General features: G+C 40.9%; 1 protein-coding gene across 7 annotated transcripts in view; it reads right to left on the reverse strand.

Annotated features, from left to right (window-relative positions):
* Nucleotides 1-27,038, reverse strand: part of PFKFB1 (6-phosphofructo-2-kinase/fructose-2,6-biphosphatase 1) — a 152,190-nt gene that overhangs the window by 23,277 nt on the left and 101,875 nt on the right. For 3 of the 7 annotated variants that reach the window (XM_040467027.1, XM_040467028.1, XM_040467026.1), the window contains 9 exons: nucleotides 23,018-23,143; nucleotides 18,496-18,589; nucleotides 17,595-17,661; nucleotides 16,632-16,706; nucleotides 16,065-16,121; nucleotides 13,306-13,427; nucleotides 9,230-9,437; nucleotides 6,461-6,607; nucleotides 2,567-2,671 (listed from right to left, as the gene is read on the reverse strand). In XM_040467027.1, coding sequence (XP_040322961.1) covers nucleotides 2,567-2,671; nucleotides 6,461-6,607; nucleotides 9,230-9,437; nucleotides 13,306-13,427; nucleotides 16,065-16,121; nucleotides 16,632-16,706; nucleotides 17,595-17,661; nucleotides 18,496-18,589; nucleotides 23,018-23,143 — 1,001 coding nt within the window. Of the gene's footprint in view, nucleotides 1-2,566; nucleotides 2,672-6,460; nucleotides 6,608-9,229; nucleotides 9,438-13,305; nucleotides 13,428-16,064; nucleotides 16,122-16,631; nucleotides 16,707-17,594; nucleotides 17,662-18,495; nucleotides 18,590-23,017; nucleotides 23,144-23,803; nucleotides 24,054-27,038 lie in introns of those variants that run through there. The other 4 variants (XM_040467025.1, XM_040467023.1, XM_040467029.1 and 1 more) reach the window with 2 other exon arrangements.

Consider the following 27,038-nt stretch of genomic DNA (forward strand, 5'->3'; position numbering starts at 1 on the left):
TTCACACACACACACACACACACACAAACTCAAAATGGGTAAAGGATCTGCATGTGAGACAGGAAACCATCAAAACCCTAGAGGAGAAAGCAGGAAAAAACCTATCTAATCTCAGCCACAGAAATTTCCTACTTGACACATCCCCCAAGGCAAGGGAATTAAAAGCAAAAATGAACTATTGGGACCTCATCAAGATAAAAAGCTTCTGCACTGCAAAGGAAACAATCAACAAAACTAAAAGGCAACCAACGGAATGGGAAAAGATATTTGCAAATGACATATCAGACAAAGGGCTAGTATCCAAAATCTACAAAAGAGCTCACCAAACTCCACACCCGAAAAACAAATAACCCAGTAAAGAAATGGGCAGAAAACATGAATAGACACTTCTCTAAAGAAGACATCCAGATGGCCAACAGACACATGAAAGGATGCTCAACGTCACTCCTCATCAGGGAAATAAAAATCAAAACCACACTGAGATCCCACATCGTGCCAGTCAGAGTGGCTAAAATGAAAAAATCAGGAGACTCTAGATGCTGGAGAGGATGTGGAGAAACGGGAACCCTCTTGCACTGTTGGTGGGAATGCAAACTGGTGCAGCTGCTCTGGAAAACAGTGTGGAGGTCCCTGAAAAAAATGAAAAATAGATCTACCCTATGATCTGGTAATAGCACTGCTAGGAATTTACCCAAGGGATACAGGAGTTCTGATGCATAGGGGCACTTGTACCCCAATGTTTATAGCAGGACTTTCAACAATAGCCAAATTATGGAAAGAACCTAAATGTCCATCAACTGATGAATGAATAAAGAAATTGTGGTTTATATATACAATGGAATACTACGTGGCAATGAGAAAGAATGAAATATCGCCTGTGTAGCAACGTGGATGGAACTGGAGAGTGTTATGCTAAGTGAAATAAGTCATACAGAGAAAGACAGATTCCATATGTTTTCACTCTTATGTGGATCCTGAGAAACTTAACAGAAGACCATGGGGGAGCACAAGGGAAAAAAAACAGTTAGAGAGGGAGGGAGCCAAGCCATAAGAGACTCTTAAAAACTGAGAATAAACTGAGGGTTCATGGGTGGTGGGATGGAGGGGAAAGTGGGTGATGGGCATTGAAGAGGGCATCTGTTGGGAGGAGCACTGGGTGTTGTATGGAAAACAATTTGACAATAAATTTCCTATTAAAAATGAAGAAAAAATGATTAAAGGAAGTGGTTAATGTGGTTAAATCTAAATACACATTGACTGCATAAATAGTTTAATTATAACAATATAATTCATTTGAGGATTAAGACACAGGTTGAACTAAAATACAAAACAATTAATATGTAATTTAGGTGAGGGAAGGACAAGAGTTCTGAAGTTATTATATTGTTTTAGGGGAAAAGTGAAGGTACTGATTTTAGATTGTGTTGATCATGTATATTAAAATGTTAAGAGTAATCTCTAAAAGAATGAAACTGATTATATATCTTAAATATAGATGTAAAAACTCAGGAGCACAATTGCAAAGAAGAGAGAAACAGAAAAATAAACTAAGCATAAAGAGCACAAAATAAGAGACTAGAAATAAGGTCAAACAATTCAGTCATTACAATAAAAGTAAATGTGCCAAAATTACCATTCAAAAGGCATATATTTTCAGTTTGTATTAAAAACAACAAAAGCCAAGTATATGCTGTTTACAAGAGACATTAAACAAAAATAGAGAAGTTGAATGTAATAGAGTAAATAAAGATTAAATTGGCAAATACTAAGCAGAAAACAATTATATAGCTGTATTAATCTTACACAAAATACACTTTTAAGCAAGGAATATTATTAGGGAAATATTATTATTAATAATAAAACATGCAATTTCGTCAAAAGATATAATTACTTTAAATTTGTATGCCTCCAATAATATAGCCTTCAAAATATGTAAAGTAAAATAAAGGCGAACTCAGACTGACTTTAGAATGTCATTTCAAAGGATGAGGATAAATATGTGAAATGTGGTTTGTAACATATGATGTCTGTTGTTTTACCTTCGCTGGTGTTCTGCTTTTCTGATAACTGTTCGCAGGAATTTATTTCAGAAATGGAGTATGACTAATAAATAATTTCCAGTGTGGAACTGGCTAAATGGAGTCTGGGTTGAAAGCAATAAGGACCCACCTGATATGGGAATAGGGAATTGATGGTCTGGTTCATGTGGTGGCAAAGAATTTAGTTAAACTATTAGCCATTGTTCCTTGGGTCTTCAACCCACTTCAAGAGTGACCGGAGCTTTAGGCAACTTGGCAATAATATGTCAGGAGTATGTTGAACTATATGAAGTGTCTTTAGTGAAAATAAACTAAAGACAACATGTAGGATAAAGTGAGCCCTCCTGAAAGCAGATGGAAAAGAAGCAGGCAAGAGCCAGATTATCATGTGCCTTGTGGGATGACAACTGCTACAAAATATGCTTTACTCTGCTTCTAAAGCTGTCCAGGAGACTGTGGAATTCTGGTAGTTGGAATGAAGATACTGGCAGGTGTTCTAGGATTCAGGCAGCCCTTCCAACGCTTACCTCTCCCTTGGGATAGCGGTAGCGATATTTATCTTGGTCCCGTAGTGCAAATTCCTCAGGGTAGTGTTCCTGGATTTCTTCATAGGTCATCTCCTCACAGACACCCTGGAAAAAATTATTTGGGAACAAATTCACAAGGTGAAACCCACAAGCCTTTACCATAGTTCTGAGGCCAACGATTGTGAAACAACAGCACACAATAACCTGGGTTTCTGTAAACACAGATCTAAGTTTGTGCCTGTTGCCTGAGTGTGTGTGTGTGTGTGTGTGTGTGCGCACGAAGTGTGTGGATGTGAGACTGTGTGCATATGTACAGATGTGTTCATGGTTGAGCATATAGTATATGGTAGGTACCTGTGGTATTTCTTTGTGGTTGTCCCAGTAGGTTTGTATATGTACATTGTATAAGTATTTTTTTGTAAATATATGGGTTTAAGGATTTGTAACTATATTTGTGTGTGTATGTGTAGCATGCTGGTATGTTTAAGGACCTATGTCTTGTGTTTGTGTATTTGTCTCAGTATTTTTAGTGTGTTTGTGAGTGTGTGTGTGTGTGTGTGTGTGTGTGTACAGAGTGTCTGAGCATCTGAGAATGTGCTCGTGTGAGTGTCTCTATGGTCTGTCTCTCCATTTTGGTCTCAGTGTGTCTGTGGCATGTGTTTCTGTGAGTGTGTTTGTCTCTGATTATGTCTCTGGTGTCTATGTGTGAGTATATGTGTGCTTATGTTGGAGGTCACGTGAATTTGTGGTAATACACTTGAGGTTATGCATCTGTACTACATACATTTCCAACTATAGTATGCTTCTCCGTGTCTATGTGATATAGGTATCTTTGTATACAAAGACTGCATGTATGTCTATGGTGAGTTTGTCTATATGTATCTCTAGGTGTCTCTATCTGTGAGTGTGTATGTGTGTGCATGCATGGTGTGGGTGTAGATTGGTAAATGTGTCAGAGAGGGATTCTATGTCTCACTAGAAGATCAATGTGTCTGTGAAGTGCATGTCTGTGAGTGTAAGCATATTTATGGTGGGTGTAAGCATATTTGTGGTGGGTGTCTATGACTGTGTATGCAAGCACACACATGTGCTCACATACACAACAGTATGCTCCCATTTTATAGCATTTCCCATCTCCTCTGCTCCTACATCTGCTTCAGAACCTCTGGCAGATAAAGAAATAGGTATCCACAGACATATCAGAAGGCAAAAATTAATGAATTCCTAATGCTTTCAGAATGGGCCTTGGGGAGATATGGTCTCCTCACCCAAAGAAGGAATCCAGAGATAAGAGGAGTTTCTCAGGAGCACATGAGAGCTTCCCAAGTTCACTGAAAAATCCCCAGAAGTGAGGTGGCTGCTGGGAGTGGGGGTGGGAAGCATTTAGGTTTATAAAGTTTCCTTTTGATTGTGTGCATTCCGATTAGACTTTCCTGTAAGGGGCAATTGGCTCTTGTTTTTGTCTTTTGAATCATCTAACAGCCTTCCATTAGGGGTGAAGTTTGCCCCTGACACAGCTCACAAACAGCTCTGCAGTGTCAAACTTCTCCATCAACACTGTCCATGGGAGAAAGCATACCCTAATGGATACACAAGGTCCTTTCAGATTGGCTTTGACTTTCTATTCTGAGACATACCTGGAGCCTTTTTCCTGTGGAAATGGTGGAAATGGCCACTGACTTAAAAAAATTAATGTTTATTTATTTTTGAGAGAAAGAAAGCACTAGCAGGGGAGGGGCAGAGAGAGAGGGAGACAGAATCCGAAGCAGTCTCCAAGCTCAGAGCTGTCAGCACAGAATCTGATGCTGGGCTGGACCTCACAACCTGAACCATGAGATCATGACCTGAGCTGAAGTCGGGCACTGAACCGACTGAGCCAACCAAGTGCCCTATGGCCACTGACTTCCTATTGACTTAAGGCAAATTGCCTACCTCTTAGAATTTTATTTTCCTCTACTGAAAAATGAGGAGAATTACAACTACCTCACAAATGTGTTTTGAATATTAGAGATAAAATATATAAAAGAGATTAGCACAGAATGTACAAGTCTCATTTTAAAGATTCAATCAGTAGTACTAATTGTTAATATATTATTGATCACGGAAAATAAACCAGAAACTTAGGCATTATTCTAAATTCTTCCTTTTTCCTTACCCCTCCCCCATAGCCTGTTTCTAAGATTCTATCTGCTAAATTTCTCTAAAATCCATCCCTTTTTCTTCCCTGTCTCCACTGTTACAATCTTAGCAGATCTACACACACACACACACACACACACACACAACACACACACACACACACACACACACACACAACCTTTTTTAATTATTATGATTTCTCCTGACATATCATTCCTGATCTTCTCTACATGGCTCACTGTTAATTAACTCTCAGCTAGGTATCACTTCTTCCAGGCAGATCCTGTGTGGCTCAGATGCCCTGCCCTGACATCTGTGCATAAATGGTATAGCCTATAGCACACATGCTTTGTATCCCTCTGTTTTTTTAATTTACCCTGTTTAGACTGAAAACTCAGTGAAGACAAGAATCAATCTCTGTCTCCAACACCACCCTAGAGCCTGAAACAAAGTAGGTACCCAATAAATGCTTACACCACATATGCACCAGAAACAAGTAGTGACTGATCTCTTTATATATTTTCTTGAATGTATTTTACAGCAAATATATGTGATATGTAGAGCAATACTATATATTCTTTTTCTAAATATGCATATCTCTGTACATCTATATCTAAGTACATATGTATGTATGTATACACACATATACCTCCCTGTATTTATAGAAGTATATCTACCAGGCAAGCAAGTTAACCTACCTACATGCAAGTTATCTATGTTTGTGGTGAAGCTTTTACTTTAAGGCCTAACAATCATATCCTGTGGGATGCTACCTGATGTCAGTATACCTATAGTGCAGATGAGACAATGGGGAGGAAAAAATACCTTCTTAAAGAGCTCATGCGAAAACCTGACCCTGAAGAGAGATTGCCATGTCAAGAGAGTCAGATGAAGTTTTTCTTTGATCTATCTTCAATGCCACTACTCTAGTCCCTCATACCTTCACCTCTTGCCTGGACTAATGCAGCCATCTCCATACTAATCTACATGCTTATTCTTGCCCTCTTCCCACCTAGTTTCCACACATGACCAGAATGGTCTCTTATTTATGTATTTATTTATTTATTTATTTATTTATTTATTTATCAAGTATCATTAACATACAGTGTTAGATTGGTTTTAGGTGTATAATATTCAAAAATTCAACAATTGAATATAGAATATTCAACAACTCTATACATTTCTCAATGCTCATGAAGATAAGTGTACTCTTAACACCCTTTATCTATTTCACTCATCCACCCACCCACCTCCCCTCTGGTAACCATCAATTTGTTCTATTTCAGAGTCTGTTTTCAGTTTATCTCTTTTTTTTCTTTGTTCATTTGTTTATTTATTAAATTCCACAATTTATTGAAATAACATGGTATTACCTTCTTTTTAAAAAATGTGAATTACATTCATGCCACTCTTCCTTGACTTAGACTACATCATTGGCTTCCCATTTTTAAAGCAGTATCCAAATCCCTGAACATTAATTACAAAACTCTGTGAGCTGCCTTCCTTTCCAACCTCATCTCCCTTGTAATTCCTTTGTTACAACCCTTGTCACAGAAAATGCAATGTCTTATTTATGGCCTGCCTTTGAGCTCCATGAGGACAGAGAACATGTCTGTTCTGGCCTTCAATGGATCCCTCAACACACAGAACAGTGTATGGAACATGGCTGGTTGTTAAGCAGCAGAAGCAATCCAGGGGATAATCCCAGAATCAGGTCCCATAAATCACCAGGAAATCCATCCCCTTCCATCTTACCGCATCAATTTCGTTCAGGGCCTTCCACTGCTCATACGGAACACCCAGGGCCTCAGCTGTCTGGATAGTCCTCTTCATGTGGCTGGTCCACACCTTCAGGGAGCTGATGCCCTGGGACTGAATGAAGTTGGCCAGGGCATAAGCATACTAGGAGGTGGGGGTGCAGAGAAGGAGGAGGGGAGAAAGAGAGAGATGAAAGAAGACAGAGTAGCTGTAAAAATAAACTCAGATCTACCACAAATGGTGAAATAATAATGAACAAGAAAGTATAATTTAAAATTTTTCAATTTATAAACAAGGATATGACAAGGATTAAGGGAATAGAAAAGGGTATGTGTGCTTATGTGTGTATATGTTTATATGTGTGTGTGTGTTCATTGATGCTTATTAAACCCCCTACTTGATTGTTCATTCAAACAGCCCAACTCTGGCATTTCTGGAGCTTAGGACAAGAGTACAAATGAAGGCAGTCCACAGTCAACCTCTCTTCTATTCCCATTTCTGCCTCCATCCTGCACTTGTAGATGCCTTGAGTACATGTTTGTACATGACAAAGTTCTGTCCACATCCTATCTCCACTGGTTCCCATGATCCACAAACAGTGACCCCTTGGCTATCCCTTTGCCTAGGTGTAAACACTACTGTGAAATGGTCTGCTCTCAGGTGAACAGACTCTGGGATAGGCCCATGCAGACATGGAAAATATACTCCAGTACAGAAGGACAGCAGATTCTGGGTTCTGGATACTCACAACGTGGTCTAGAATTAGGGGATATTGGATTTGGGGAGCATTTCTTTTTGACCATGGGGGTCTCAGTACCCAGCTTCTAAGGGCATTCAAACATCCATAGTGTGTGTGGTCATGTGTGGGTATCAGGATGTCGTGTTCTCAAGACACAGTCCAGTGAGGGAAATGATGACAGCACTGAGAGGAACTAGGAAGAGCTGTGGGACCCCAAATGATCAAGTGATTCACTCTTCTTCTGCATTTAGGCATGTTATTAGTCACAGAGGGTGTGTGAGGAATATCAACACAAATGCAAAAATCTATATACATATGCATATGTACAAATATAGGCATTGTGTACACACATTCTAATTATGGATGTGAGTCAGCAGTGTTATATAGTGGAAAAAGCCTCGTAGCTCCTGCCTGTAAGATGCAAACAGCATTAACTCATCAGGCTGATTCTATGAGTGTCATGTTAGATAGTGAACAAGGAGCACACAGAATGCTCCCTGACACACACAAGGTGACAGACTCTATGATTTATTATGGATGACAGTCAATGGTAAAGTGCTTTGTAAACTGTTATGATTCACTGTTCCCATAAGCATGAAGATTGGTGCCAGGCATGTGCATGTATATGCACATGTTTGTGTGCAAAGGTGATATGCATTGTGGAGGTGGCATGTGTCCAAAGTGGACATTGTGCTGTGTAGGTAGGGAATTAGCTGGGCAGGGCAATAGCTGGCCAAAAGACTCTGATTGCAGGTGGTGCCATGTGGCAGGGGTGGGTGATGCCACCAATACCCTCTATTCAGCTCTAAGGAGTGAGAGGGGTAGGAGTCAGAGGTTTGAGTCTACCTCAATGGGAGGCTGCCAGTCTGAAGGTAACAGAAAGGGAGCCATGGGCCTTCCAGTGCAGTGCCTTGCCTAGGACACCACCACCTCTGCAGTGGGGAATGCTGAGGGGCAGGCAGGAAAGCATGGTTTTCAGTCCTGGCTCTCTCTTTTACTGGCTGCATGACCTGGGACTGCTCTTTGCTCCTCCTTGGGCCTTAGCTTCATCAAGTTTCATAAACCATTAATGGTAATGCCCACCCCACAGAGCTGTGAAGATTAAATGAGGCTCACAGCAGATGGTGCTGTGACTGTACACAGGTGCCCAATAAAAGATAGTGTTCCCTCCTTCCTGCACCTCATTTCCCATTTGTCCTACCCAAGCCATCCTCCCAGCAAGAACAATAGCTGTGTTAACAAACCCAGGCACAGGGCCAGACACTAAGGAAAACATGTGTCTTTATTTTATTTTATACCCATAATGTACAGGTTTACTATGCTTGGCAGGAGAGAAGAGATTCATGTCACAGAGTCATAGATGGGCCAGGACTGGGAGATATGGAGCCCAGGGCACAGTGACCTGCCTGGGAGGGCAGAGGAGGACAGGGGAGGGTTTCCTGGACAAAACCATGGAGCAGGAGCTATACCTTGGAAAGGGGTGGGGGATGGAGGGCAGGAAAAGAGCTGTAACTGGTAGGGGACAAGTTCTGACAATGAAATAACCTGTAATGGGGGCTGGGGGCTGTGGCATCAGCCCTAAGTAAGGGAGGAGAAGATGGATTCAAGGATCCAGGGAAGCTGTCTGTGCAAGTGATGATGACCAGATGACAGAGGAGGGCAGGCTGTGTGGGAGAAATTGTACAAGCAAAGGCACAGAGTTGTGAGAAAGATGAGGGGACAAGTCAGGCAGGAGTGAAGTGTTCTAACTGTAATGGGGCTGGAGGTGCAGTCATATCTGGGCAGGCCTTAAGTGCCAGGACCAAGTTATCAGACTTGCAGATGCTGTTGATACATGGAAGCCATTCAAGGTTGGGACAACACTGAGTGGATGATGGAGTAGAAGAGTGGCTGTGACCAAAAACTGCTTTTACTCTGCCACTGAGTCTCCCTCCCATCCTCAAGGCCCAGGCAGTGGCCACACCACCCACCCATGGCCCACCTGGGCCAGATCAGTCAATGCCTTGGATACATGGGGCCCTTCCTACCTGCTTGCCCCGAGCTGAGAGGCCAGAGTCACCTCCAATGCGGCCTCTGAGGTTTAGTTCACTCTCACCATGCCGGCATAGGTAGATGGAGCGGGGTGTGACATGGATGTTCATGAGATAGTAGACTGTGCGGCTCTGGATGTGGTCTTGCACTCGGTTCACCATGTAGCGTGTGCCCACATCGAAGATCTTGATGTAGGAGAGGTGGCTGGGGCAGCCCAAGCAGGAGCAAGCAGCTCAGGGGATGACAGTGTAGAGGTTGATCCCAAGACAAAGCCCCAACCACACACCCTGCTTTCAAGCTTCCTGTACAATGCAGCTTTCACCTAACTTTTTCCTCTAACAAAATGCCATGCCTTGCCCTGTTCTGGGTACCCATTCTAGAGACTAGGCTCTTGGCCACCCCAAAGAGCTCACTGCCTGCTACCATCTCCCCCTATCTCCTTTCTTCAGTTTCATCTTAATACAGGATATCTCCTAACATTATTTTTTTACACTCCAGGCATCTGGGCTCTCTTCTCTGTGGTTCACACTCTTGACATACTCAGAGAAAAGCAGTAGTCCCCTGTGTCCCTGGCTGCCTTCCACATCTCACTGGAAGCTCCTCAATTGTCTATTCACTCTTTTAAATCTCAAGCTGAGCTCTGCATCTCTATTATTTAAGCCTCTGATATGATATATTGTATTTGACATTCTACAGGTAGCTACCAGATTGTGTCTGGGTGCACTTGTGTCTGTGTATATGCCTCTCTCCTCACTCAGAAAGGGAAAAGGATTCGGATTTCTCTCCCCATCTGTCATGCAGTCAACAAACACACCCTCTTCTGTTCTAAGCATTGTGCTTGAAGTGGTGATTCAGCATCTGCCCTTTGGGAGCTCTTAGGCTAGTCAAGAACACACACTTGGGAACACACCATCAATGCTCAACACCCCTTCCATAAACAGTCATTTACTCGTAGGTGTGCCAAGTATTGGGGTATGGGGATGCAGAGGCTCTCCACAGCATTAGTGGAAATCTTGTGGTCCTTGCTTCAAGCCCCTTTTTTATCCCCTCAATTCTGTGTTCTAGGCATGAACTAATAACTACACACAGAGTGATAATCAAACTACTCAACAACCTGTCTGCAGAGAAGCTGGGAATGGGCAACACTGACTAATCAGAACACTATAACCATGGAGTAAGTCTTCTGAGGACCCTGACAAACCAGGTGTGAATCCTTTAGTTGCTGGACTATAAGAGGTAAGATCTCTGGGAAGAGGTGGGGAAGGTTGCAGCAATGGGGTGACACACCAGCAACCCTGGGTGCACACTAACAAAACCAAGTAAATAGAAATAGCTGCACTACCCCAAATCATGTAAAGCAGTGGCTGAGGGGTTTGGTTTTAGAAAGCCTCTCCTCCGATTTTCCTAAAGAAGTCCTTTTTTAGCTGCTCATTAAGCATGAGCTTAATCATGCCCATCCCTGTCATCTATGTCCAGTGGTTCCCAAAGGACACTTGCACTTGCTGAGAATTTTCTTTTGTGCATTTTCTTTTGTCCCACTCCCTGGGGACTTCAAACTACATGACTCATTATAATCATCTTAGGACTCAGGGATTATTAGCTTCATTTTATAGGAGAGGAAACTGAAACACAGAAAGAGGAAGTGATTTGCCTAAGGTTAACCTCTCCAACTATCTTGTCTAGGATCTCAGAACCTAGGGGTAGAAAATATCTGGTGTAGCTTTTTTGCCTAATTACTGACTGTTCCTGAAACTAGGTCCTGGGTGGCTCTAGGAGAACTTCCTATATGCTCAGTTTAGTCTGACATTCCAGGTGCCTTCAAGCATTGGCCCCACTTGGCCCGACATCATGGTCCCATGACCTCACCCATGCCATGATTTCTCTGTTTCAATCTAGCTTTCATGCTTTTGCTGGAATATTCTCTGCACCCTCTACTTCATTCAGATTTAACTAGGCCATTCCAAAATGCTTTTCTCTTTCCTTGAAAAGGCATTCTTTGCCTGCTTTCCAAAGCTGAGCTCCTGGTGCAACCATCCTTCAAGAGCCAGCACATTCACTCTAAGTTTTTGTTGAGTATAGGATCATGTGAAGTCATTTAGAGGTGTTTCCCACCAAAAGTATTATATTAGTTAATGCCCACCTCTACCGTGTGTAATGTAAAATAAAAATTATAAACTGTATGATAATATGATAAGGTCCTATGAAATTCTGTTTTTTTTTTTCATCTTGATCACATTGATGCTGTTTTGGAATTAAAATATTAAAAAGTTTTCCATATTTTTTTGTTCTTATTTTTGGTAGCCTCCACCCTTCTGGTACCCCAAACATGTGTCTTTTGTACCTATACTAGGTAAACCTGCTCTTTCAGATTTTTTTTTTCCAAACTGTGCTGGGTCTTCCCCTCTGTGTTCTTCTAGCCCACTTGGTTTATCATTTCCACAATTCTGATCAACTGCACATTGTGTATTGTCTTCTCCAACCAAGCGGGTATTTTGTCAAAGCAGGGATAGCCCTTTCTTCTTTGGATTCCTGGGGCACAGGTTTGGTTGGACCCTGATGCATGGGCTGTAAATGTCTGTTGATGTAAAAATGATTAAATAAAACCAACCTTCAGAATCTGTCACCTTCAGGCCCAAACTGATTAATAAAACACTAGCTGAACACCTGCAGGAGTATAGGCTGAAAGCTAGGGGCTTTCTTAATGCCATTATTTCACTTTAACTCCCCTTCTTCAAGCTTCTTTCACCACATGGTGCTAGCCTATATGGTGCATTTATGGACACTTGAAAAAGTTACACTGCCATCAGGGCAGAAACAGCCTCACTCCAGCACACATGCTTGGGGGAAAAAAAGAAAGTGTGCCCTTGACCTGGTTGTCCTTGCACAGTGAACAATCTTTACAATTGTACATAAAGGTCTTGCTCTTTGCACTGAGTGTCTAAATCTGATGTGACACTTCTTTATGATTAAGGGATATGGGAGGGGAGACCCAGTCTGGAAGTTTGAAGATAAGGGTTTGAATAAATATTCTACTGACTCATTATGTGGACTCAGGTAAGTCCTTGACTTGCTCTGGGTCTCAGTTTACCCACCTAAGGACTGAGGCAGTAACAATTCTTGCCTCATAGGACTTTGGCTGGGCAAAGCAGTAAGGCTGCTCTTTAAACTTCTTAAGGTTTGAATGACTATTTGAAGCCTCCTTATACTTCTCACTTGGGGGTCCAAAGGATATGGATGACCAGAGTCTCTGATCATCACAGCCCATTTTGAGGAGTAGGATTCTGGGAATATCCTATGCCCAAAACTCACACATTCCCTGTACTACCAGATAACATCTTTCTAATTTTTAGCTGGCATTATGAATGAGAGTTTCATATTTTTTGTGTATCTTCCCATATGTCAAGTCATGATGGAAGCTACCTGAGGATAGAAACCACCTCTCTAACCATTATTTATACCCCCTATGTACACCACAGCCCAAAAGGGCAAAATACTTATTGACTGAAAAGGTACATGGGTTTTGTGAAAAGAGATATGAGTAGGAGACAAAATATATTGTTAGAATCTGAATTCTATCCCCTGATTTGTGCCAGAAGCTTGAACAAGTGGTTTCAGCTCTCTAAGACTCAATTTCCTCTTCTTGAAAATGTATGAACATAAGATCTATTTTGGCTTCCTTTATAGGGGTGGTGAGGGTATGTGATGAAACAAAGAAGGTGAACATATTTGGAAACTTAAGTGTCACCCATGTGTGAGCAATAATTTTGAAAAAATAATAGCAAAAACCATAGGAGGGGGGCATTTGTTACCAGAGACCAGCATCCTGATCTATCCATATTGTTCAGGAAGGCACTACTTTAACACTTCAATGGACGTTTCACATATCAAGGAATCACCACCTCAGATAATTAGAACTTGGAGGGTTCTTGAAGACAAATCATCAAATCTAGCTCCCTGATTTTACAGATAGAGAGGTTGATGCCCAGAGAGGGAGGTTATTTTCCCAGGTCCTAAAGGACATGACAATAGGGTTAAGGATCCAGTCCTGGGCTTTAGGGTTCTGGGTTCTTACCTGTCCAGTTCATCATCCAAGGGTTGGTAGTTGACCTCATAGCACTCAATTCTCTTTAGAAAGTCTTCCAGAACCTTTTCCCGGTCACAGTCTATGTAATCAGGGCTTCCAAGTTTTACTTGCTAAGAAAAGGTAGAATAGAGGAACTATGAAAGACAGAGACTCTAACAGTGCCCTTTGGAAGTGCCCTTAGAAATCATTGAGTACAACATCCTTCATAACAAAAATGATAAAATTGAGACTTGGACAAAGGGTCTTGCCCAAGTTTACAAAGTCAGTCATTTGAAGAAAATTTGGACTGTGTAACTCCTCATTTCTTATCTCTATGTGATTAAACAAGGCCTGTTATATTGTACTCAGTTCCAGAGCACACACTATTTAAGAAGAACACTTAAAAGAGGAGCAGAAATTGTGATGTGAGAAATGGATGAAGAGGGACAGAAGATTTTGGCCAAGGTTCATAATGGCTTACATGTGTTGAGTGTTTAATGAGAGAACATAACATGTTGGCTTTAAATTTCTGAAGGATTCACATCTCCTAATCCCTCAATGCCTATCTTCTCCACCCACATTTACTATCTCAGTGAATGGCACTATAATCCACTCAGTTACCTGAGCCTAAAAGGAATATAGGAGTCATCCTTGATGTGTCTTCATCCCCCACCTCTCAGTAGGCTGTATCTCCATGTCCCATCATCTTCCCTCTATCTTCTAAATATCCTTCCTATTGATTTCCATTCTCTCTTGCCTGGATGCTTACTCTAGCTTTGTGGCTAATTACTCTTGTCTACAGTCTTATTACTTCTGATGTATTCCTCAAACTAGTAGCCAGAAAGATATTTTTTAACACGCACATCTGACCATGGCATTTCCCTGCTTAAACCTGTGCACTATTTTCTTATATCTTTTAGGGAACAGTGTGAACTATTTCACTGGGTGACCCATTTGTCATAATTGAGCCCCAAATTATTTTTTCATCTTATCTCCCATTGCTCTCTCATTGCTTTGCTCTAGCTAACTTAAACTACTTATAGTTCCCTGGAGATACCATAATTAATATATGTTGTTCCCTTATATCCAATTCTTCACCTGCCAAATTCCTATGCATTCTTCAAGATTCAGGTCAGCTATTGCTTTCTTTGAGAATCCTTCCCTGATATACCCCTATCCCTCCCATGCAAGGTTAGTTTCTCAACAATGTTCTCCCACAGCCTCCTTTATTTATTCATCTCAGCACTGATCTTATAGTTATGTCTATAAACTCGCTGCTATCTCTCATTAGACTGTGAGCTCAAGGGCAGGACTCTCCTCTATGTCTCTAATACTCAGAATGGTTCAGTTCAGTTGTATAGATTCAATTCGTGTTGAATCAGTAAATGGGTAGAAGGCTGGATGAAGAAAAAAGGGATTGTAGATGTTCTATGCTCCAAGAAGCAAAAATAGGACCAATCAGTGAAAATTTCAGGGAGGCATATTTCAGCTTCAATTGACTGAATTTGATGAAGGCAATGAGTCTCTTGTCACTAGAGGTATGAAAAGAAAATATAGGCAAACATTTAGCTGAAATTACAACTATCTGAGGGAGGGTTGAAGGGGGTGACCTTTAAGGTCTCTTCTGTCCCCCAAATCCAGTAATTTCATGAAATAGGGGAAAGCAAAATGGGGTGGGCAATCCAGTTCTAGGCTATGGGCCTAGAATCTAAAGGCAGTTCTTAGTGCAATTGTGAATGGGATCAGTTTCTTTATTTCTCTTTCTGTTGCTTCATTATTGGTGTATAAAAATTCAACCGATGTCTGTACATTAATTTTGTACCCTGTGACTTTGCTGAATTCAGGTATCAGTTCTAGCAGACTTTTGTTGGAGTCTGTTGGGTTTTCCATGTCGTCTGCGAAAAGTGAAAGTTTGACTTCGTCTTTGCCAATTTTGATGCCTTAACAGAAGACCACGGGGGAGGGGAAGGGGAAAGAAAAAGTTACAGAGAGGGAGGGAGGCAAACCATAAGAGACTCTTAAGGAGTGAGAACAAACTAAGGGTTGACAGGGGGTGGGGGAGAAGAGAAAGTGGGTCATGGACATGGAGGTGGGCACTTGTTATAATGAGCACTGGGTGTTGTATGGAAACCAATTTGACAATATATTATATTTTAAAAAATAAAAGCAGATATATTCTTGATACAAGCCTGAGCTCCAGTCCCAGTTCTACCTCTTTCTAGTTGTATGAATCCTTGACATGTGGCCTATCTTGGAACCTCTGTTTTCTCTCTCCAACAATGAAATGATTCCTAACATGCAGGTTTGTTGTCACAAATCAGTAAGAGTCAAGCTTGGTGCCTAGTGCATGTTAAGGACTTTATATTACCTTGGCTTCTTTTTAAAAGTTTATTCATTTATTTTGAGAGAGAAAGACAGGAAGAGAGAGAGAGAGAGAGAGAGAGAGAGAGAGAGAGAGAATTCCAAGCAGGCTCCACACTGCCAGCACAGGGACCCATGTATGGTTCAAACTCACAAACCATGAGATCATGACCTGAGCTGAAATAAAGAGTTGGACGCTTAACCTACTGAGGCACCCAGGCACCCCACATTGGCTTCTTTAAATTTCTTAGGATCATTGTAGGCAAGGATGGCCAGGGAATACTTCCTATAGGAAGTATAAGAGAGAACCTCAGAGAAGAATACCACCTTTAACCTAATAGAGGTATTTTTATACATTATCCAAGCCAGAGGAAAAGTGAGGAGGAAAGGTAACAGGTGTTCCTTACCCTGATGTTTTCTGCAATGATGCCAGGGTCATTACAGATGGACTCAATGAAAAAGACCTATAAGAGAAAAAGAAGAGAGATTTCTGGCAGAGAATTATGTTTAGTATGGCCAAACATAGCTTGACTTCTTCTTGGTGGCTCTGAGTCATATCTAGAGGCATCTCTGACAACATAATTTCATTCGGTGGTGCTTTCCATGATTCTGAGTTTTATGAGGCATATAGACTCTAAACTGAATAGTCCTAGATTAATTTTTATGTTTTTACTGGTTTTTAGTTCTTATATATTCTTATATATCCACTATAAGTGGCTGTCTTCCCTCCTTCTTCATTTCCACCCCCCACAGTGTCAGCAGCCTGTCAGCAATTATCTTCCATTGCCTAATATAACACCTCTTCTTTCCTATTCTGTTTCTTTGCTTCTGTGATCTGAAAAACCATATAACCAAATTAAAATGTTGAGCCTGATTTGTAGCTGATTTGGCAGCTTGGAGTTCTCTGGTTTGCCTTTCTTTGGAGTTTGTACTAGATAAGTAAGCCCTAGATAAGAGTGGGAATGTAACTATACCTTGTAACCATGTTCTTTCGCAAACTGCAGAATTAGTGACCGTCGTTCTCTAGTAGTGTTGGTGGCATCAAAAACCTAGAGGCAAATGATGAGATTGATTTACTCTGAATATAGTGCTGAAATAACACATACTCCTTGACTATACTTATGCTAAGTGGAGGACTTCCAGGGTGAGACAGAACTTGAACTGAGTTTTGAAGGATAGGAATGATTTGGAGTTGACTTATGCCTATTTCTCAAGCATTCATTGAGCCTTTGTTGTCAGTCCAGAAATGTAGCAGACTTTAGGTATAAATAAGAGAAGAATTATAAATTTTTATTAAGGTCATTCTATAGGTAAAATAGCTGAGGCTTAGAGGAAATATTTGCCTTAATCAAGGCCACCAAGAGTTGCTGACAGAGCAAAGCTAGGATAGATCTTTTCAACTCCTAGTTGAGGCTTCTTCCTTCCCCAGCACTTTGGAGCTGTTCAAGAACAGGAAACTCTTTACCCTCAGCACCTTAGATGGGACCATTTGAGGATTTATTCTCCTTTTAGATTTCACAAATCTTATGCCCAGGGTCTATGGGATTAAATTGAATAGATATTTAGGTAAATCTCTAGAACTAAGAAATATTTGTACGGTACTCTTAAACTCTAGTGTAGTCTTACTGAATTCTTGGAGGTAGAGTGGTAAAGCATAGTGGTTAAAGGTATAGATTTTGGAGCTATACAACCTGAATTCTAGTTTTGGCTTTGCTGCAAACACGCTGTGCCACCTTGGAAAATTATTTAATCTCTGTGTCATTCTTCTATGCTATACCATGGAGTATAACAACAATGCCTGCCTCTTGGAAGAAGGAAGAATTAAATTAATATTTGAAAATTACTTAGAATAATGTGTGTAACATAGTAAATGTTCAATACATATTAGCTGTCATTCATCACAGCAGAAACTTGAGGAAAAATTCAAATTTCTTTACCGCAACATGACCTTCCTCACGGCTGAGATAGTTATGGACATCCTTCAGGGCTGCCAGGGCACACTGCCTGAAAAAGATGGAGAAAGAAACAGAGACAATCACTATCCCCAAGATCAGTTCCTCTGTATTTTTCTCCATTATCTTTTACACCATCTCTAAGATGTTCCACATTATTCATCTATGAAACATCTACACAGGGTATCCTATGTTCTAGACACTATGAAGAGCACAGACAGGTCACAGAGTTGAGTGGCTCTGTGTGTACATCTCAGGGGCAGGGATAAAGTGGAATACCCAGGAAAAGTAGACTAATGACATATGTCATAATATTAAAATATCTATCCCTTGAACTGACAGACCTCAAGTAGAACTGGTCCTTAAACCCAAGAAGAGTTCGGGTATACGGTCTGTGAAGTAAAAGGCATTCCTGGAATGGGTAACAGTACAAGCACAGGTATGATGGTGGCAATGTATTTATGTCTTTGGAAAGAATCTATCTAGTGATTACTCTTTGCTGGGTTATATTATAAGGGCATGGATCAATAAATGAGTACTGGAAGTGCTCAGTGTCTTGTAGAGGAGAGAGACCTTGAGGTTGAATAGATAGGGTTGGAAAGACTGGAATGGGCCAAGCTATTGAGACTCTTAAATGTTAGGCTGAGAATTTTCCACTCTCTTGTAAGGAGTAGGGGATTATTTGTTCCTAAGTTCTTAAGTAGGGGATGGTTACGACCAGAAACAGACTTTGGGTAGGCTAATGGAAGGGCTTTCCCAACCACCCTTTGAGAGTCTAGAATACCTCCTTACTAACCTAAGTTGCTCTGCCCCATGTCCCCATCATCTGAACAAAGCCCTCCTTCAGCCATTGGCAGTACTGATCTCTAAAATGTTAATCACTTACTTCCTGATAAGTAGGGCCTCCATGTTGTCTGGAAGAAAGAATTCATAGTTCTTGTAGCTCACTGCCTCTCGTCGGTACTGGCCTAAATTAAACACTGAAAGCAGGGAAACCTGGTGAAGAGGTTGGAAAGAATCTAGTGGAATAAAATATGTCCTTTCTAGTATGGATTTCAAAAATAGAAGATATAATTTAGATATAGGTAATATGTTTATAAAGTTCAAATTATGGCTACCAGATTACTTATTCCTCACACATAAGAATTATGATCCCATTTTACAAATGAAGAAACTGAAATTCAGAGATAGGAAGTAACTTTCACAGTTAATAAGTGGAGAGCTTGGATTCAAAACCAGGTCTGTTTGGCTCCAAAACTAGTCACTTTCCATTATTCTATTTTATTAGAAACCTCAACCCTTTCAATGTCTTACTCTATTGGAAAGGTAAGGAAACAAATCCAGTGAGTAAAATCAATCATCAAGGATAAAATAGTGAGTCACCAGGTAGCAGAACTAGACTGGGCCTCCTGAATCCTAGTCTAATGTTATTACATTTTCCTGTATAATGACAGAGAATCCAAATTTTTTGCCCTCTCTAAGCCATACTTTCTCATCAGTAATAGTGAAAAACCTGAGAGAAGGTAAGGAAAGGAGGAGAAAGAGCATAAAAGGCTAATGCAATATTTCATTCATCCATTCAATAAATACTTTCTGATGCACACTCTATAAAGCAGGACATGAGTTCAGAAGTCTCCAAGATAGACCAAATATGCATGATGGGGCCCTAAGGAGGTCACAATCCAGCAGGTAGGACAGACAGTAAACCAGTAAATGTAGAGTTCCTATCCAGTTTGTTAAATTCTCTGGCAGACCCATGGAAAAGAATAAGGGGGATGGACAGATTAACTAAACTTGGGTAAATCTGAGATTGTTTCTTATAGAAAGCAGCATTTGAACCAGCCCTTTTAGGAAGGAAGGCCTTTTATAGGCAGCCATGGAGAGTGGGGGCAGGTAACAGACATTCCACGTAGAGGAACACCATAAGCAAAGGTATGACATTGGCATAAGGTAGAATGTATTTGGGGTATGTTAAGTCATTCACTGTGACTGAAGACTGAGAGACTGGTAGGGGTGGATTGTGGAGTGCCTTGAACAATAAGCTAAAAGGCTTGGTCTGAAACTTGCAGGCCAAGAAGACTCTTTGAGGCTGTAAGTATGATAAGTTTTGTGCTTTGAAACATGACTCTGAGGGCTTCTGTAAGAATGGACTGGACTGGAGCAGATGAAAAACATGTGCATTAGAGCAGAGATCCATCCACCACCATCTCATGTACCCCTAACATCCAACAGAGGTTCCTTGGAGCCTCCAGTTCTTCACCAGAACCGTTCTTTCTCTCCACTTCTGCCAATATTCTACTCCTCCCACAGGACCAGGCTTAAATATACCCTATCTGGAAGCTTTAACTGCCTTCCAGTTGATGATTTCTCTGTGAACACCTTAGTACCCTGCTGTAGGATTCTTTATGTGACATGAGGTATTGAGGTATTCGTATGCATCCCAGACAAATAGAAAACTCTTCAAGGGTAGGGCATGAATCTCATTCATTTTTGCATCTTTAATGCCTACCATGGGTTTTGGCACATAAAAAATAAACATTGGAAAACCCTTCACCAGTGAATTAGAGAAACTGCATAAAGGGAAAGGAAAAGCAACAGAAAGAAAGGAAGAGAATTGAAGAGAGAGAGGGAAGGAGGGAGAGAAATAAGATGCTGGGATGGATAAGAGAAAGGAGAGGAAGAGGATGGAGAAAAAGAAAGTATAAGACCAACGTGGGATTCTTTTCTCTTCCCATCAGTAGAACCAAGTATCAGACCTGCACAGTGAGTATCACGCTTTGGAATCAACCGGATGTGGGTTCATTTCCTGGTTCTGTCACTCATTGGCCATGTGCCTCTAGACAAGGCACTTGACAATGCCCACTTCTTGGGCATTAATTTCATCAACTGTGAAATGATGATATTTTTTGAGGAACCTCCACACTGTTTTCCAGAGTGCTGCGCAAGTTTGCATTCCCACCAACAGTGCAAGAGGGTGCCCATTTCTCCACATCCTCTCCAGCATCTATAGTCTCCTGATTTGTTCATTTTAGCCACTCTGGCATGAGGTGATATCTCAGTGTGGTTTTGATTTGTATTTACCTGATGATGAGTGACGTTGAGCATCTTTTCATTTGCCTGTTGGCCATCTGGATGTCTTCTTTAGAGAAGTGATGAATGGATAAAGAAGGTGTGATTTATATATACAATGGAATACTACTTGACAATGAGAAGGAATGAAATATGGCCTTTTGTAGCAACGTGGATGGAACTGGAGAGTGTTATGCTAAGTGAAATAAGTCATACAGAGAAAAGCAGATACCATGTTTTCACTCTTATGTGGATCCTGAGAAATTTAACAGAAGACCGTGGGGGAGGAGAAGGGGGGAAAAAAGTTACATAGAGGGAAGGAGGCAAACCATAGGAGACTCTTGAAAACTGAGAATAAATGAGGGTTGATGGGGGGGGGTGGGAGGGAGAGGAAAGTGGGTGATGGGAATTGAGGAGGGCACCTGTTGGGATGAGCACTGGGTGTTGTATAGAAACCAATTTGACAATAAATTTCATATTAAAAAAAAGAAATGATGATAATACTAGTTTCTCTTTCATGGGCAGTTTAGAACTTAAGAATAGATGTTAGTACTTTGAAGACAGACATCCTCGTATTTTTATTTGTTTGCCCAACATCCAGCAAAGGCTTTGCCACAGCTGTATGCTCAATGAATAATGATTGAGTGAATAAATAAATTCCCAAGAACTCTTGGCCGCACTGGGGAGTGGTGCTCCATTTCACAAGAGTCTAAGTACTTGCTTAGTGTACCAGAAAAGGAGGAACATGGTCCCAGAAAAAAATTTCAGATAAGTTGATATTCTTTAAAAGCTTCCATATAGTCATCAGGGATAAATTTAAAAAATGTTGGTAGACTTTCTTACCTTTACTGTTTTTATTCTGAATTGCATATGATGCGGGGGCACCCTATCTCGTAGTATTTAGAGCCTCTAAATGTTTTAATCTGGTCATACTTGGGAGAGAAATGAATATGACCTAGTCCCCTGACCCCAGAACAGCTTCTGGGGAGAGAGACCCAGGCACACACTACAACAATACACTCTGTGATTAGTGTTGGCATAGAGGGGGCTGTAGGAAGGGTTGGTATGGGAGCTCAGAGAAGCACAGTCTTCTTCGGGGGGAAAAAGGAATCAAATAAGAATGGAGATACAGGGTGGGAGATAGAGAAATCAAATGGAAAATAGGAGAGAGCAATTACCAAATAAGAGGTAGTACACAGAAAAGAGACCACACTGAGGAGAATGGAAAGTTGAAAGTAGGGAGTGAGGGAGGAGGTTGACAGGCAGAGAAGGAGACCCCTCTGGAGGTGGAAAAAGGACCACTTCCAGCTGGGGAGGAGAAGCTGACAGGCTCAGACCTAAGGAGAGGCTTGGAGAGAGAGTGGACGCCTTCTGGACTCCAGAGCACAGGTGAGCTAAGGTGCCCAGCTTTAGTTGAGATTCTGTGGCGACCTGTGGGCTGTGGCTTTAGTGTGCTTGACTCTGAAAGCCCTAAGGCTTGAAGAAAATATCTTAAGATTTTGGATAAATGGTAATGCTAATCAAAATAGTAATGTTGTTGTTGTAATAACAGTAATGGTAATAAAAAGTAGTTTATTACTAATAGGGATGTTTGTGGGGAAATAGGTTCTACTTACATAAATGGGTTAGAAAAAAGCTTAGGGCAGAAAGCCACCACCACGGGGCGAAAGTGCCTGAGGTTACCTAGCAAGATAGTGAAATGGGATCAGGAGTAACTTATTATATCACTGCAGGAAATTACTTTCCATCTGACACCAATATACTATTGTATTTTGATCACAAACTCCACTTGCTCACCCCCACCCTTTGCTTCTTACACAAGTTAATGATTACTATCTGATTATTTCTTCACGTTCACCATGTTTGTAAGATCTTGTTTTCTTCACGTTCACCATGTGGGTAATGTTTTGTGAGCTCAATAAATACAGAGATGAAACCCCTGTTTGGGGCTCTTGTCTCCTCCTGAACATTAGCCTCTCTCAGATTGCGTGTCCATTCTCTTGCTGGACAAGAGAACTCCAGACTCATAGTGTGCAACAGTTGTTTTAAAGTCTTGCAAAACTAGAGTTCCTTGAGAATAGGCATTTAATCTTACTAGTTTTCCTGTACCTAGTACCTAGAATACAGTTTAGGCACAGAGTATGTGCTCATGAAATTATAAAACTTATAAAAGTGTAATGCTAGTGGTAGTAGTAGTAGTAGCAGCAGTCATCCTAAGACTGGTAATAATGTTTTGAGGCATTCTTAGTACTGAAGTAATGTCTTTTCTGAATGCTACCTTACTTTTTTCAGTCAGTAGCCTGTAGGGAGCTGTAGAACAAAGGGTGTCACAGACATACCTTTAGTTGGTGTTCCTATCCAGTTGAGATATCGCGTGAGCTTCGTGGAGATGTAGGTCTTTCCTCGAGCTGGTAAGCCAACCATGATCACCATTGTGGGGGAATTGGTAAACTGGGGTACTGATGCTGGAAGATAAGCAGAGCTTTAAAAGCTTATCCCCAGGCTCCCATGATCTACTGGTATCAGCTCAGAGACACAGAATTGGAAAATTATCTTTCCTACCATTATAACAGCAACAACAATGACAAACACCTGAAAATTTTCTAACTGACTTATGAATTCATCAAAAACTGCTGCAAACAGGAATCTGATAGGCCAAGATGGTGGAGAAGAAGGGGGATCCATATTTCCCACATCTCTCAAACAAAGAAGTGCTGAAGACAAAGAACTTTGAACCCCAGGAGTCTGGGAGGAAAAGAGGTTGAATCTACCAGGAAGAAAATGAGAAAACCTGAGAAAAGATAGGTGGGTGATTGCAAACTGGGGGAGATAAAATGGGCCAAGTAAGCATGGAGGGGAGGGATCAAAGGGAAGAGAAAGGGAGAGACAAAGGAAAGAGAAAGAAGAGGTGGGGAAGTGTAGGATAAGAGAAAAATCTCGGACTGGGACTGAGAGGAATCCTGTCACTAACTGTGGAACTTTCTTCAGCCTGGGGCAGGCTCCCTGTTCATGCACTTGGGGATGAGGGGAGCAAGCCCTGGGTTGTGTGGTAGGTCAGGGGTGCAGTCTGCAGTAGGAGAAAACGGCTCCCTCCCTGGAGTGCGGTGGGACAGAACAAAGCCTACCTGCGTCCGCCACCCCCAGGCTTGGTGGCAAGGTCAGCGGTGCAGTCCACAGCAGGAAAAGGCGGTCCTCCCTGAAGTGCAGTGGCACAGAGAAAGCCAGCCAGGACCACATATCAAAACATACAGATAGGCTCTTCCCCAGTACCAGAGCACACAGAGCAGATCTCTGAATCCTAGCCAGGTGCCCGGGCAGGGGAGTTGGTGGAGTGAGAAGGATTGCCCCATCTGCTCCCATAGCACAGTGAGGACAACTCGAAGGAAGTCCAGCGGGTCATGGAGAAAAGACTGGGGTGTCACCATCCTTCCCCATCAACCACCAAGGCAGGGCCTGAGGGATCAGTCCTAGGGCCCATAGTGGAGGTGGGACCAGCCTACACCAAACTATGCCCCTCTGTGCTGGGTAACTGCATTTCTGCTAGAACCAGATAGATGCTGTGCAACCAGAGAGCTCCATCATCCAGACCAGTGATGATGCATAGCCTGGATTAATTCCAGGAAAATTCTTGTTATTTAAATATATTCTCCCTTCCTATATCTTCCTTAATCTAGGCTTATAACTCTGGTTGTTGGTTTGTTTAAGCAGACATATTTAATCCATTTCCCTGATACATGTTCTACATCTCCTTCAGTACTTTCCTATCCCTCTCTTGAGGATAATCAAGCCATATAGTTTCTATGTCAGTAACTTTACCTTCGTTTTTTTTGCTGCCTCCTTCTTTAATTTTCCTTTCTCTCCCCCTGGATTAAGCCGTTTAGTCTCTCTGCCCAGTCAATGTTTATTTTCTCTTTGTCCCCACCACCCCCGTCATTTCTCTCTTTATATGTGCTCTTCCATCAGCACTGCCTCCACCCTGTTCTTTACTTGGAGTTGGTGTTTCTTCTTTTTCTTTCTTTCTTTATTTCCTTCTTTTTTTGCTTTTGGACTGTTTTTGTTTATTTGTGTGTGTGTGTCCATTTGTTTGTTTTATTTGTCTGTGTGTTTGTGAGTCTCTGTTTCCTCTTTGTTTGTTTTCCTTTCCAGGGCTACTTTAAGGAACAAATCAAAGCACACTTTTTGGAGTGTCTAAAACATCACTACAAGCAGAGAAATAAAATAACCAAAGTCACAACAACAGAAAGCAAGTAACACTCTCCAAAAAACACCTCCTGAAGAGCTAGGCCCTGGACAGTGTATGACACCCCTTTAATATAGTAGTGCTCGCAGGTAAATAGCTAAAACAAGCTTTTAAAATTCATAAGGTATAAAAAAAAAGCCAAAATGATGAAATGGAAGAATTGCCCTCAAAAGAAATTCCAGGAAGAAGTGACAGTTAAAGAATTGATCAAAAAAGATGCAAACAATATAGGTGAACAAAAATTTAGAATAACAGTCATAAGATTAATTGCTGGGCTTGAAAAAGGCATAGAAAACAGCAGAGAATCTATTATTGAAGATATCACGGAACTAAAAAATAGTCATGATGAATTAAAAAATGCTATAAATGAGGTGCAAAATAAACGGAGGCAGCCACAGCACAGATGGAAGAGGCAGAGGGGAAAATAGGTGAATTAGAAGCTAAAATCATGGAAAAAGACGAAGCTGAGAAAAAGAGAGATTAGAAAAAAACAAGGATCAAGAGAGGAGAATTAGACAACTAAGTGATGCAATCAAATGGAACAATGTCTATATCGTAGTAATTCCAGAAGAAGAGAGAAAAGGGCTGAAAGTATACATGAACAAATCATAGCTGAGAACTTCCCCAATCTAGGGAAGGAAACAGACATTGAAATCCAAGAGGCACAGAAAACTCCTTTTAGATGTAACTTGAATTGATATTCTACACAACATATCATAGTGAAACTGGCAAAATACAAGGATAAAGAGAGAATTCTCAAAGAAGCTAGGGATAAACAGGTCTTAACATACAAATGTAGAAGCATAAGGGTAGTAGCAGACCTATCTACTGAAACTTGGCAGGCCAGAAAGGAATGGCATGAATTCTTCAATGTGATGAACAGGAAAAATATGCAGTCAAGAATCCTTTATCCAGAAGGCCTGTCATTCAGAATAGAAGGAGAGATAAAGGTTTTCCCAAACAAACAAAAACTGAAGGAATTAATCACCACTAAATCAGCCCTACAAGAGATCTTAAGGGGTACTCTGAGAGTGAAATGTTCCAAGGGGCACAAAGGACCAGAGACATGAATTCAAGCATGAGCTTTACAGATAACACAATGACTCTAAATACATATCTTTCAATAATAACACTGAGTATAAATGGACTAAATGCTCTAATCAAAAGACATATGATATAAGAATGGAACAAACAAGACTCATCTATTTTCTGTCTACAAGAGACCCACTTTATACATGAGGACATCTTCACATTGAAAGTGAGGGGATACCATCTATCATGCTACTGGGAATCAAAAGAAAGCTGGAGTAGCCATACTTATATCAGACAAACTAGACTTTAAATTAAAGGCTGTAACAAGAGATGAAGAAGGGCATTATATAATAATTACAGGGTCTATCCATCAGGAAGAGCTAACAATTATAAATGTCTATGCACCAAATATGGGAGCCCCCAAATATATAAAACAAGCACAAACATAAGCAGCTTATTAATAAGAATGTGGTAATTACAGGAGAATTTAATACTACATGTACAGCAATGGAAAGATCATCTAGACACAGAATCAGTAAAGCAACAATGGTCCTGAATGATACATTGGACCAGATGGACTTGACAGATATATTTAGAACTCTACATCCCAAAGCAGCAGAATACACTTTCTTCTCCACTGCACATTGAACATTCTCCAAGATAGATCACATACTGGGTCACAAAACATCCCTTAATAAGTATAAACGAATTGAGATTATACCATGCACACTTTCAGATCACAATGCTATGAAACTTGAAATCAACCACAGGAAAAAGTCTGGAAAACCTGTAAAATCAGGCAGATTGAAGAACATCCTACTAAAGAATAAATGGATCAGCCAGGCAATTAGAGAAGAAATTAAAAGTTTTATGGAAACAAATGAAATGAAAATACAACAATCCAAACCCATTGGGATGCAGCAAAGACAGTCCTAAGAGGAAAATACATTGCAATCCAGGCCTATCTCAAGAAAGAATAACAATCCCAAATACAAAATCTAATAGCACACCTAAAGAAAATAGAAGCAGAAAAGCAAAGACACCCCAACCCCGCAGAAGAAGAGAAATAATAAAGATCAGAACAGAAG

Source organism: Herpailurus yagouaroundi, unplaced genomic scaffold (genome assembly GCF_014898765.1).
Source record: "Herpailurus yagouaroundi ecotype Mexico unplaced genomic scaffold, PumYag 67164, whole genome shotgun sequence".
NCBI lineage: Eukaryota > Metazoa > Chordata > Mammalia > Carnivora > Felidae > Herpailurus > Herpailurus yagouaroundi.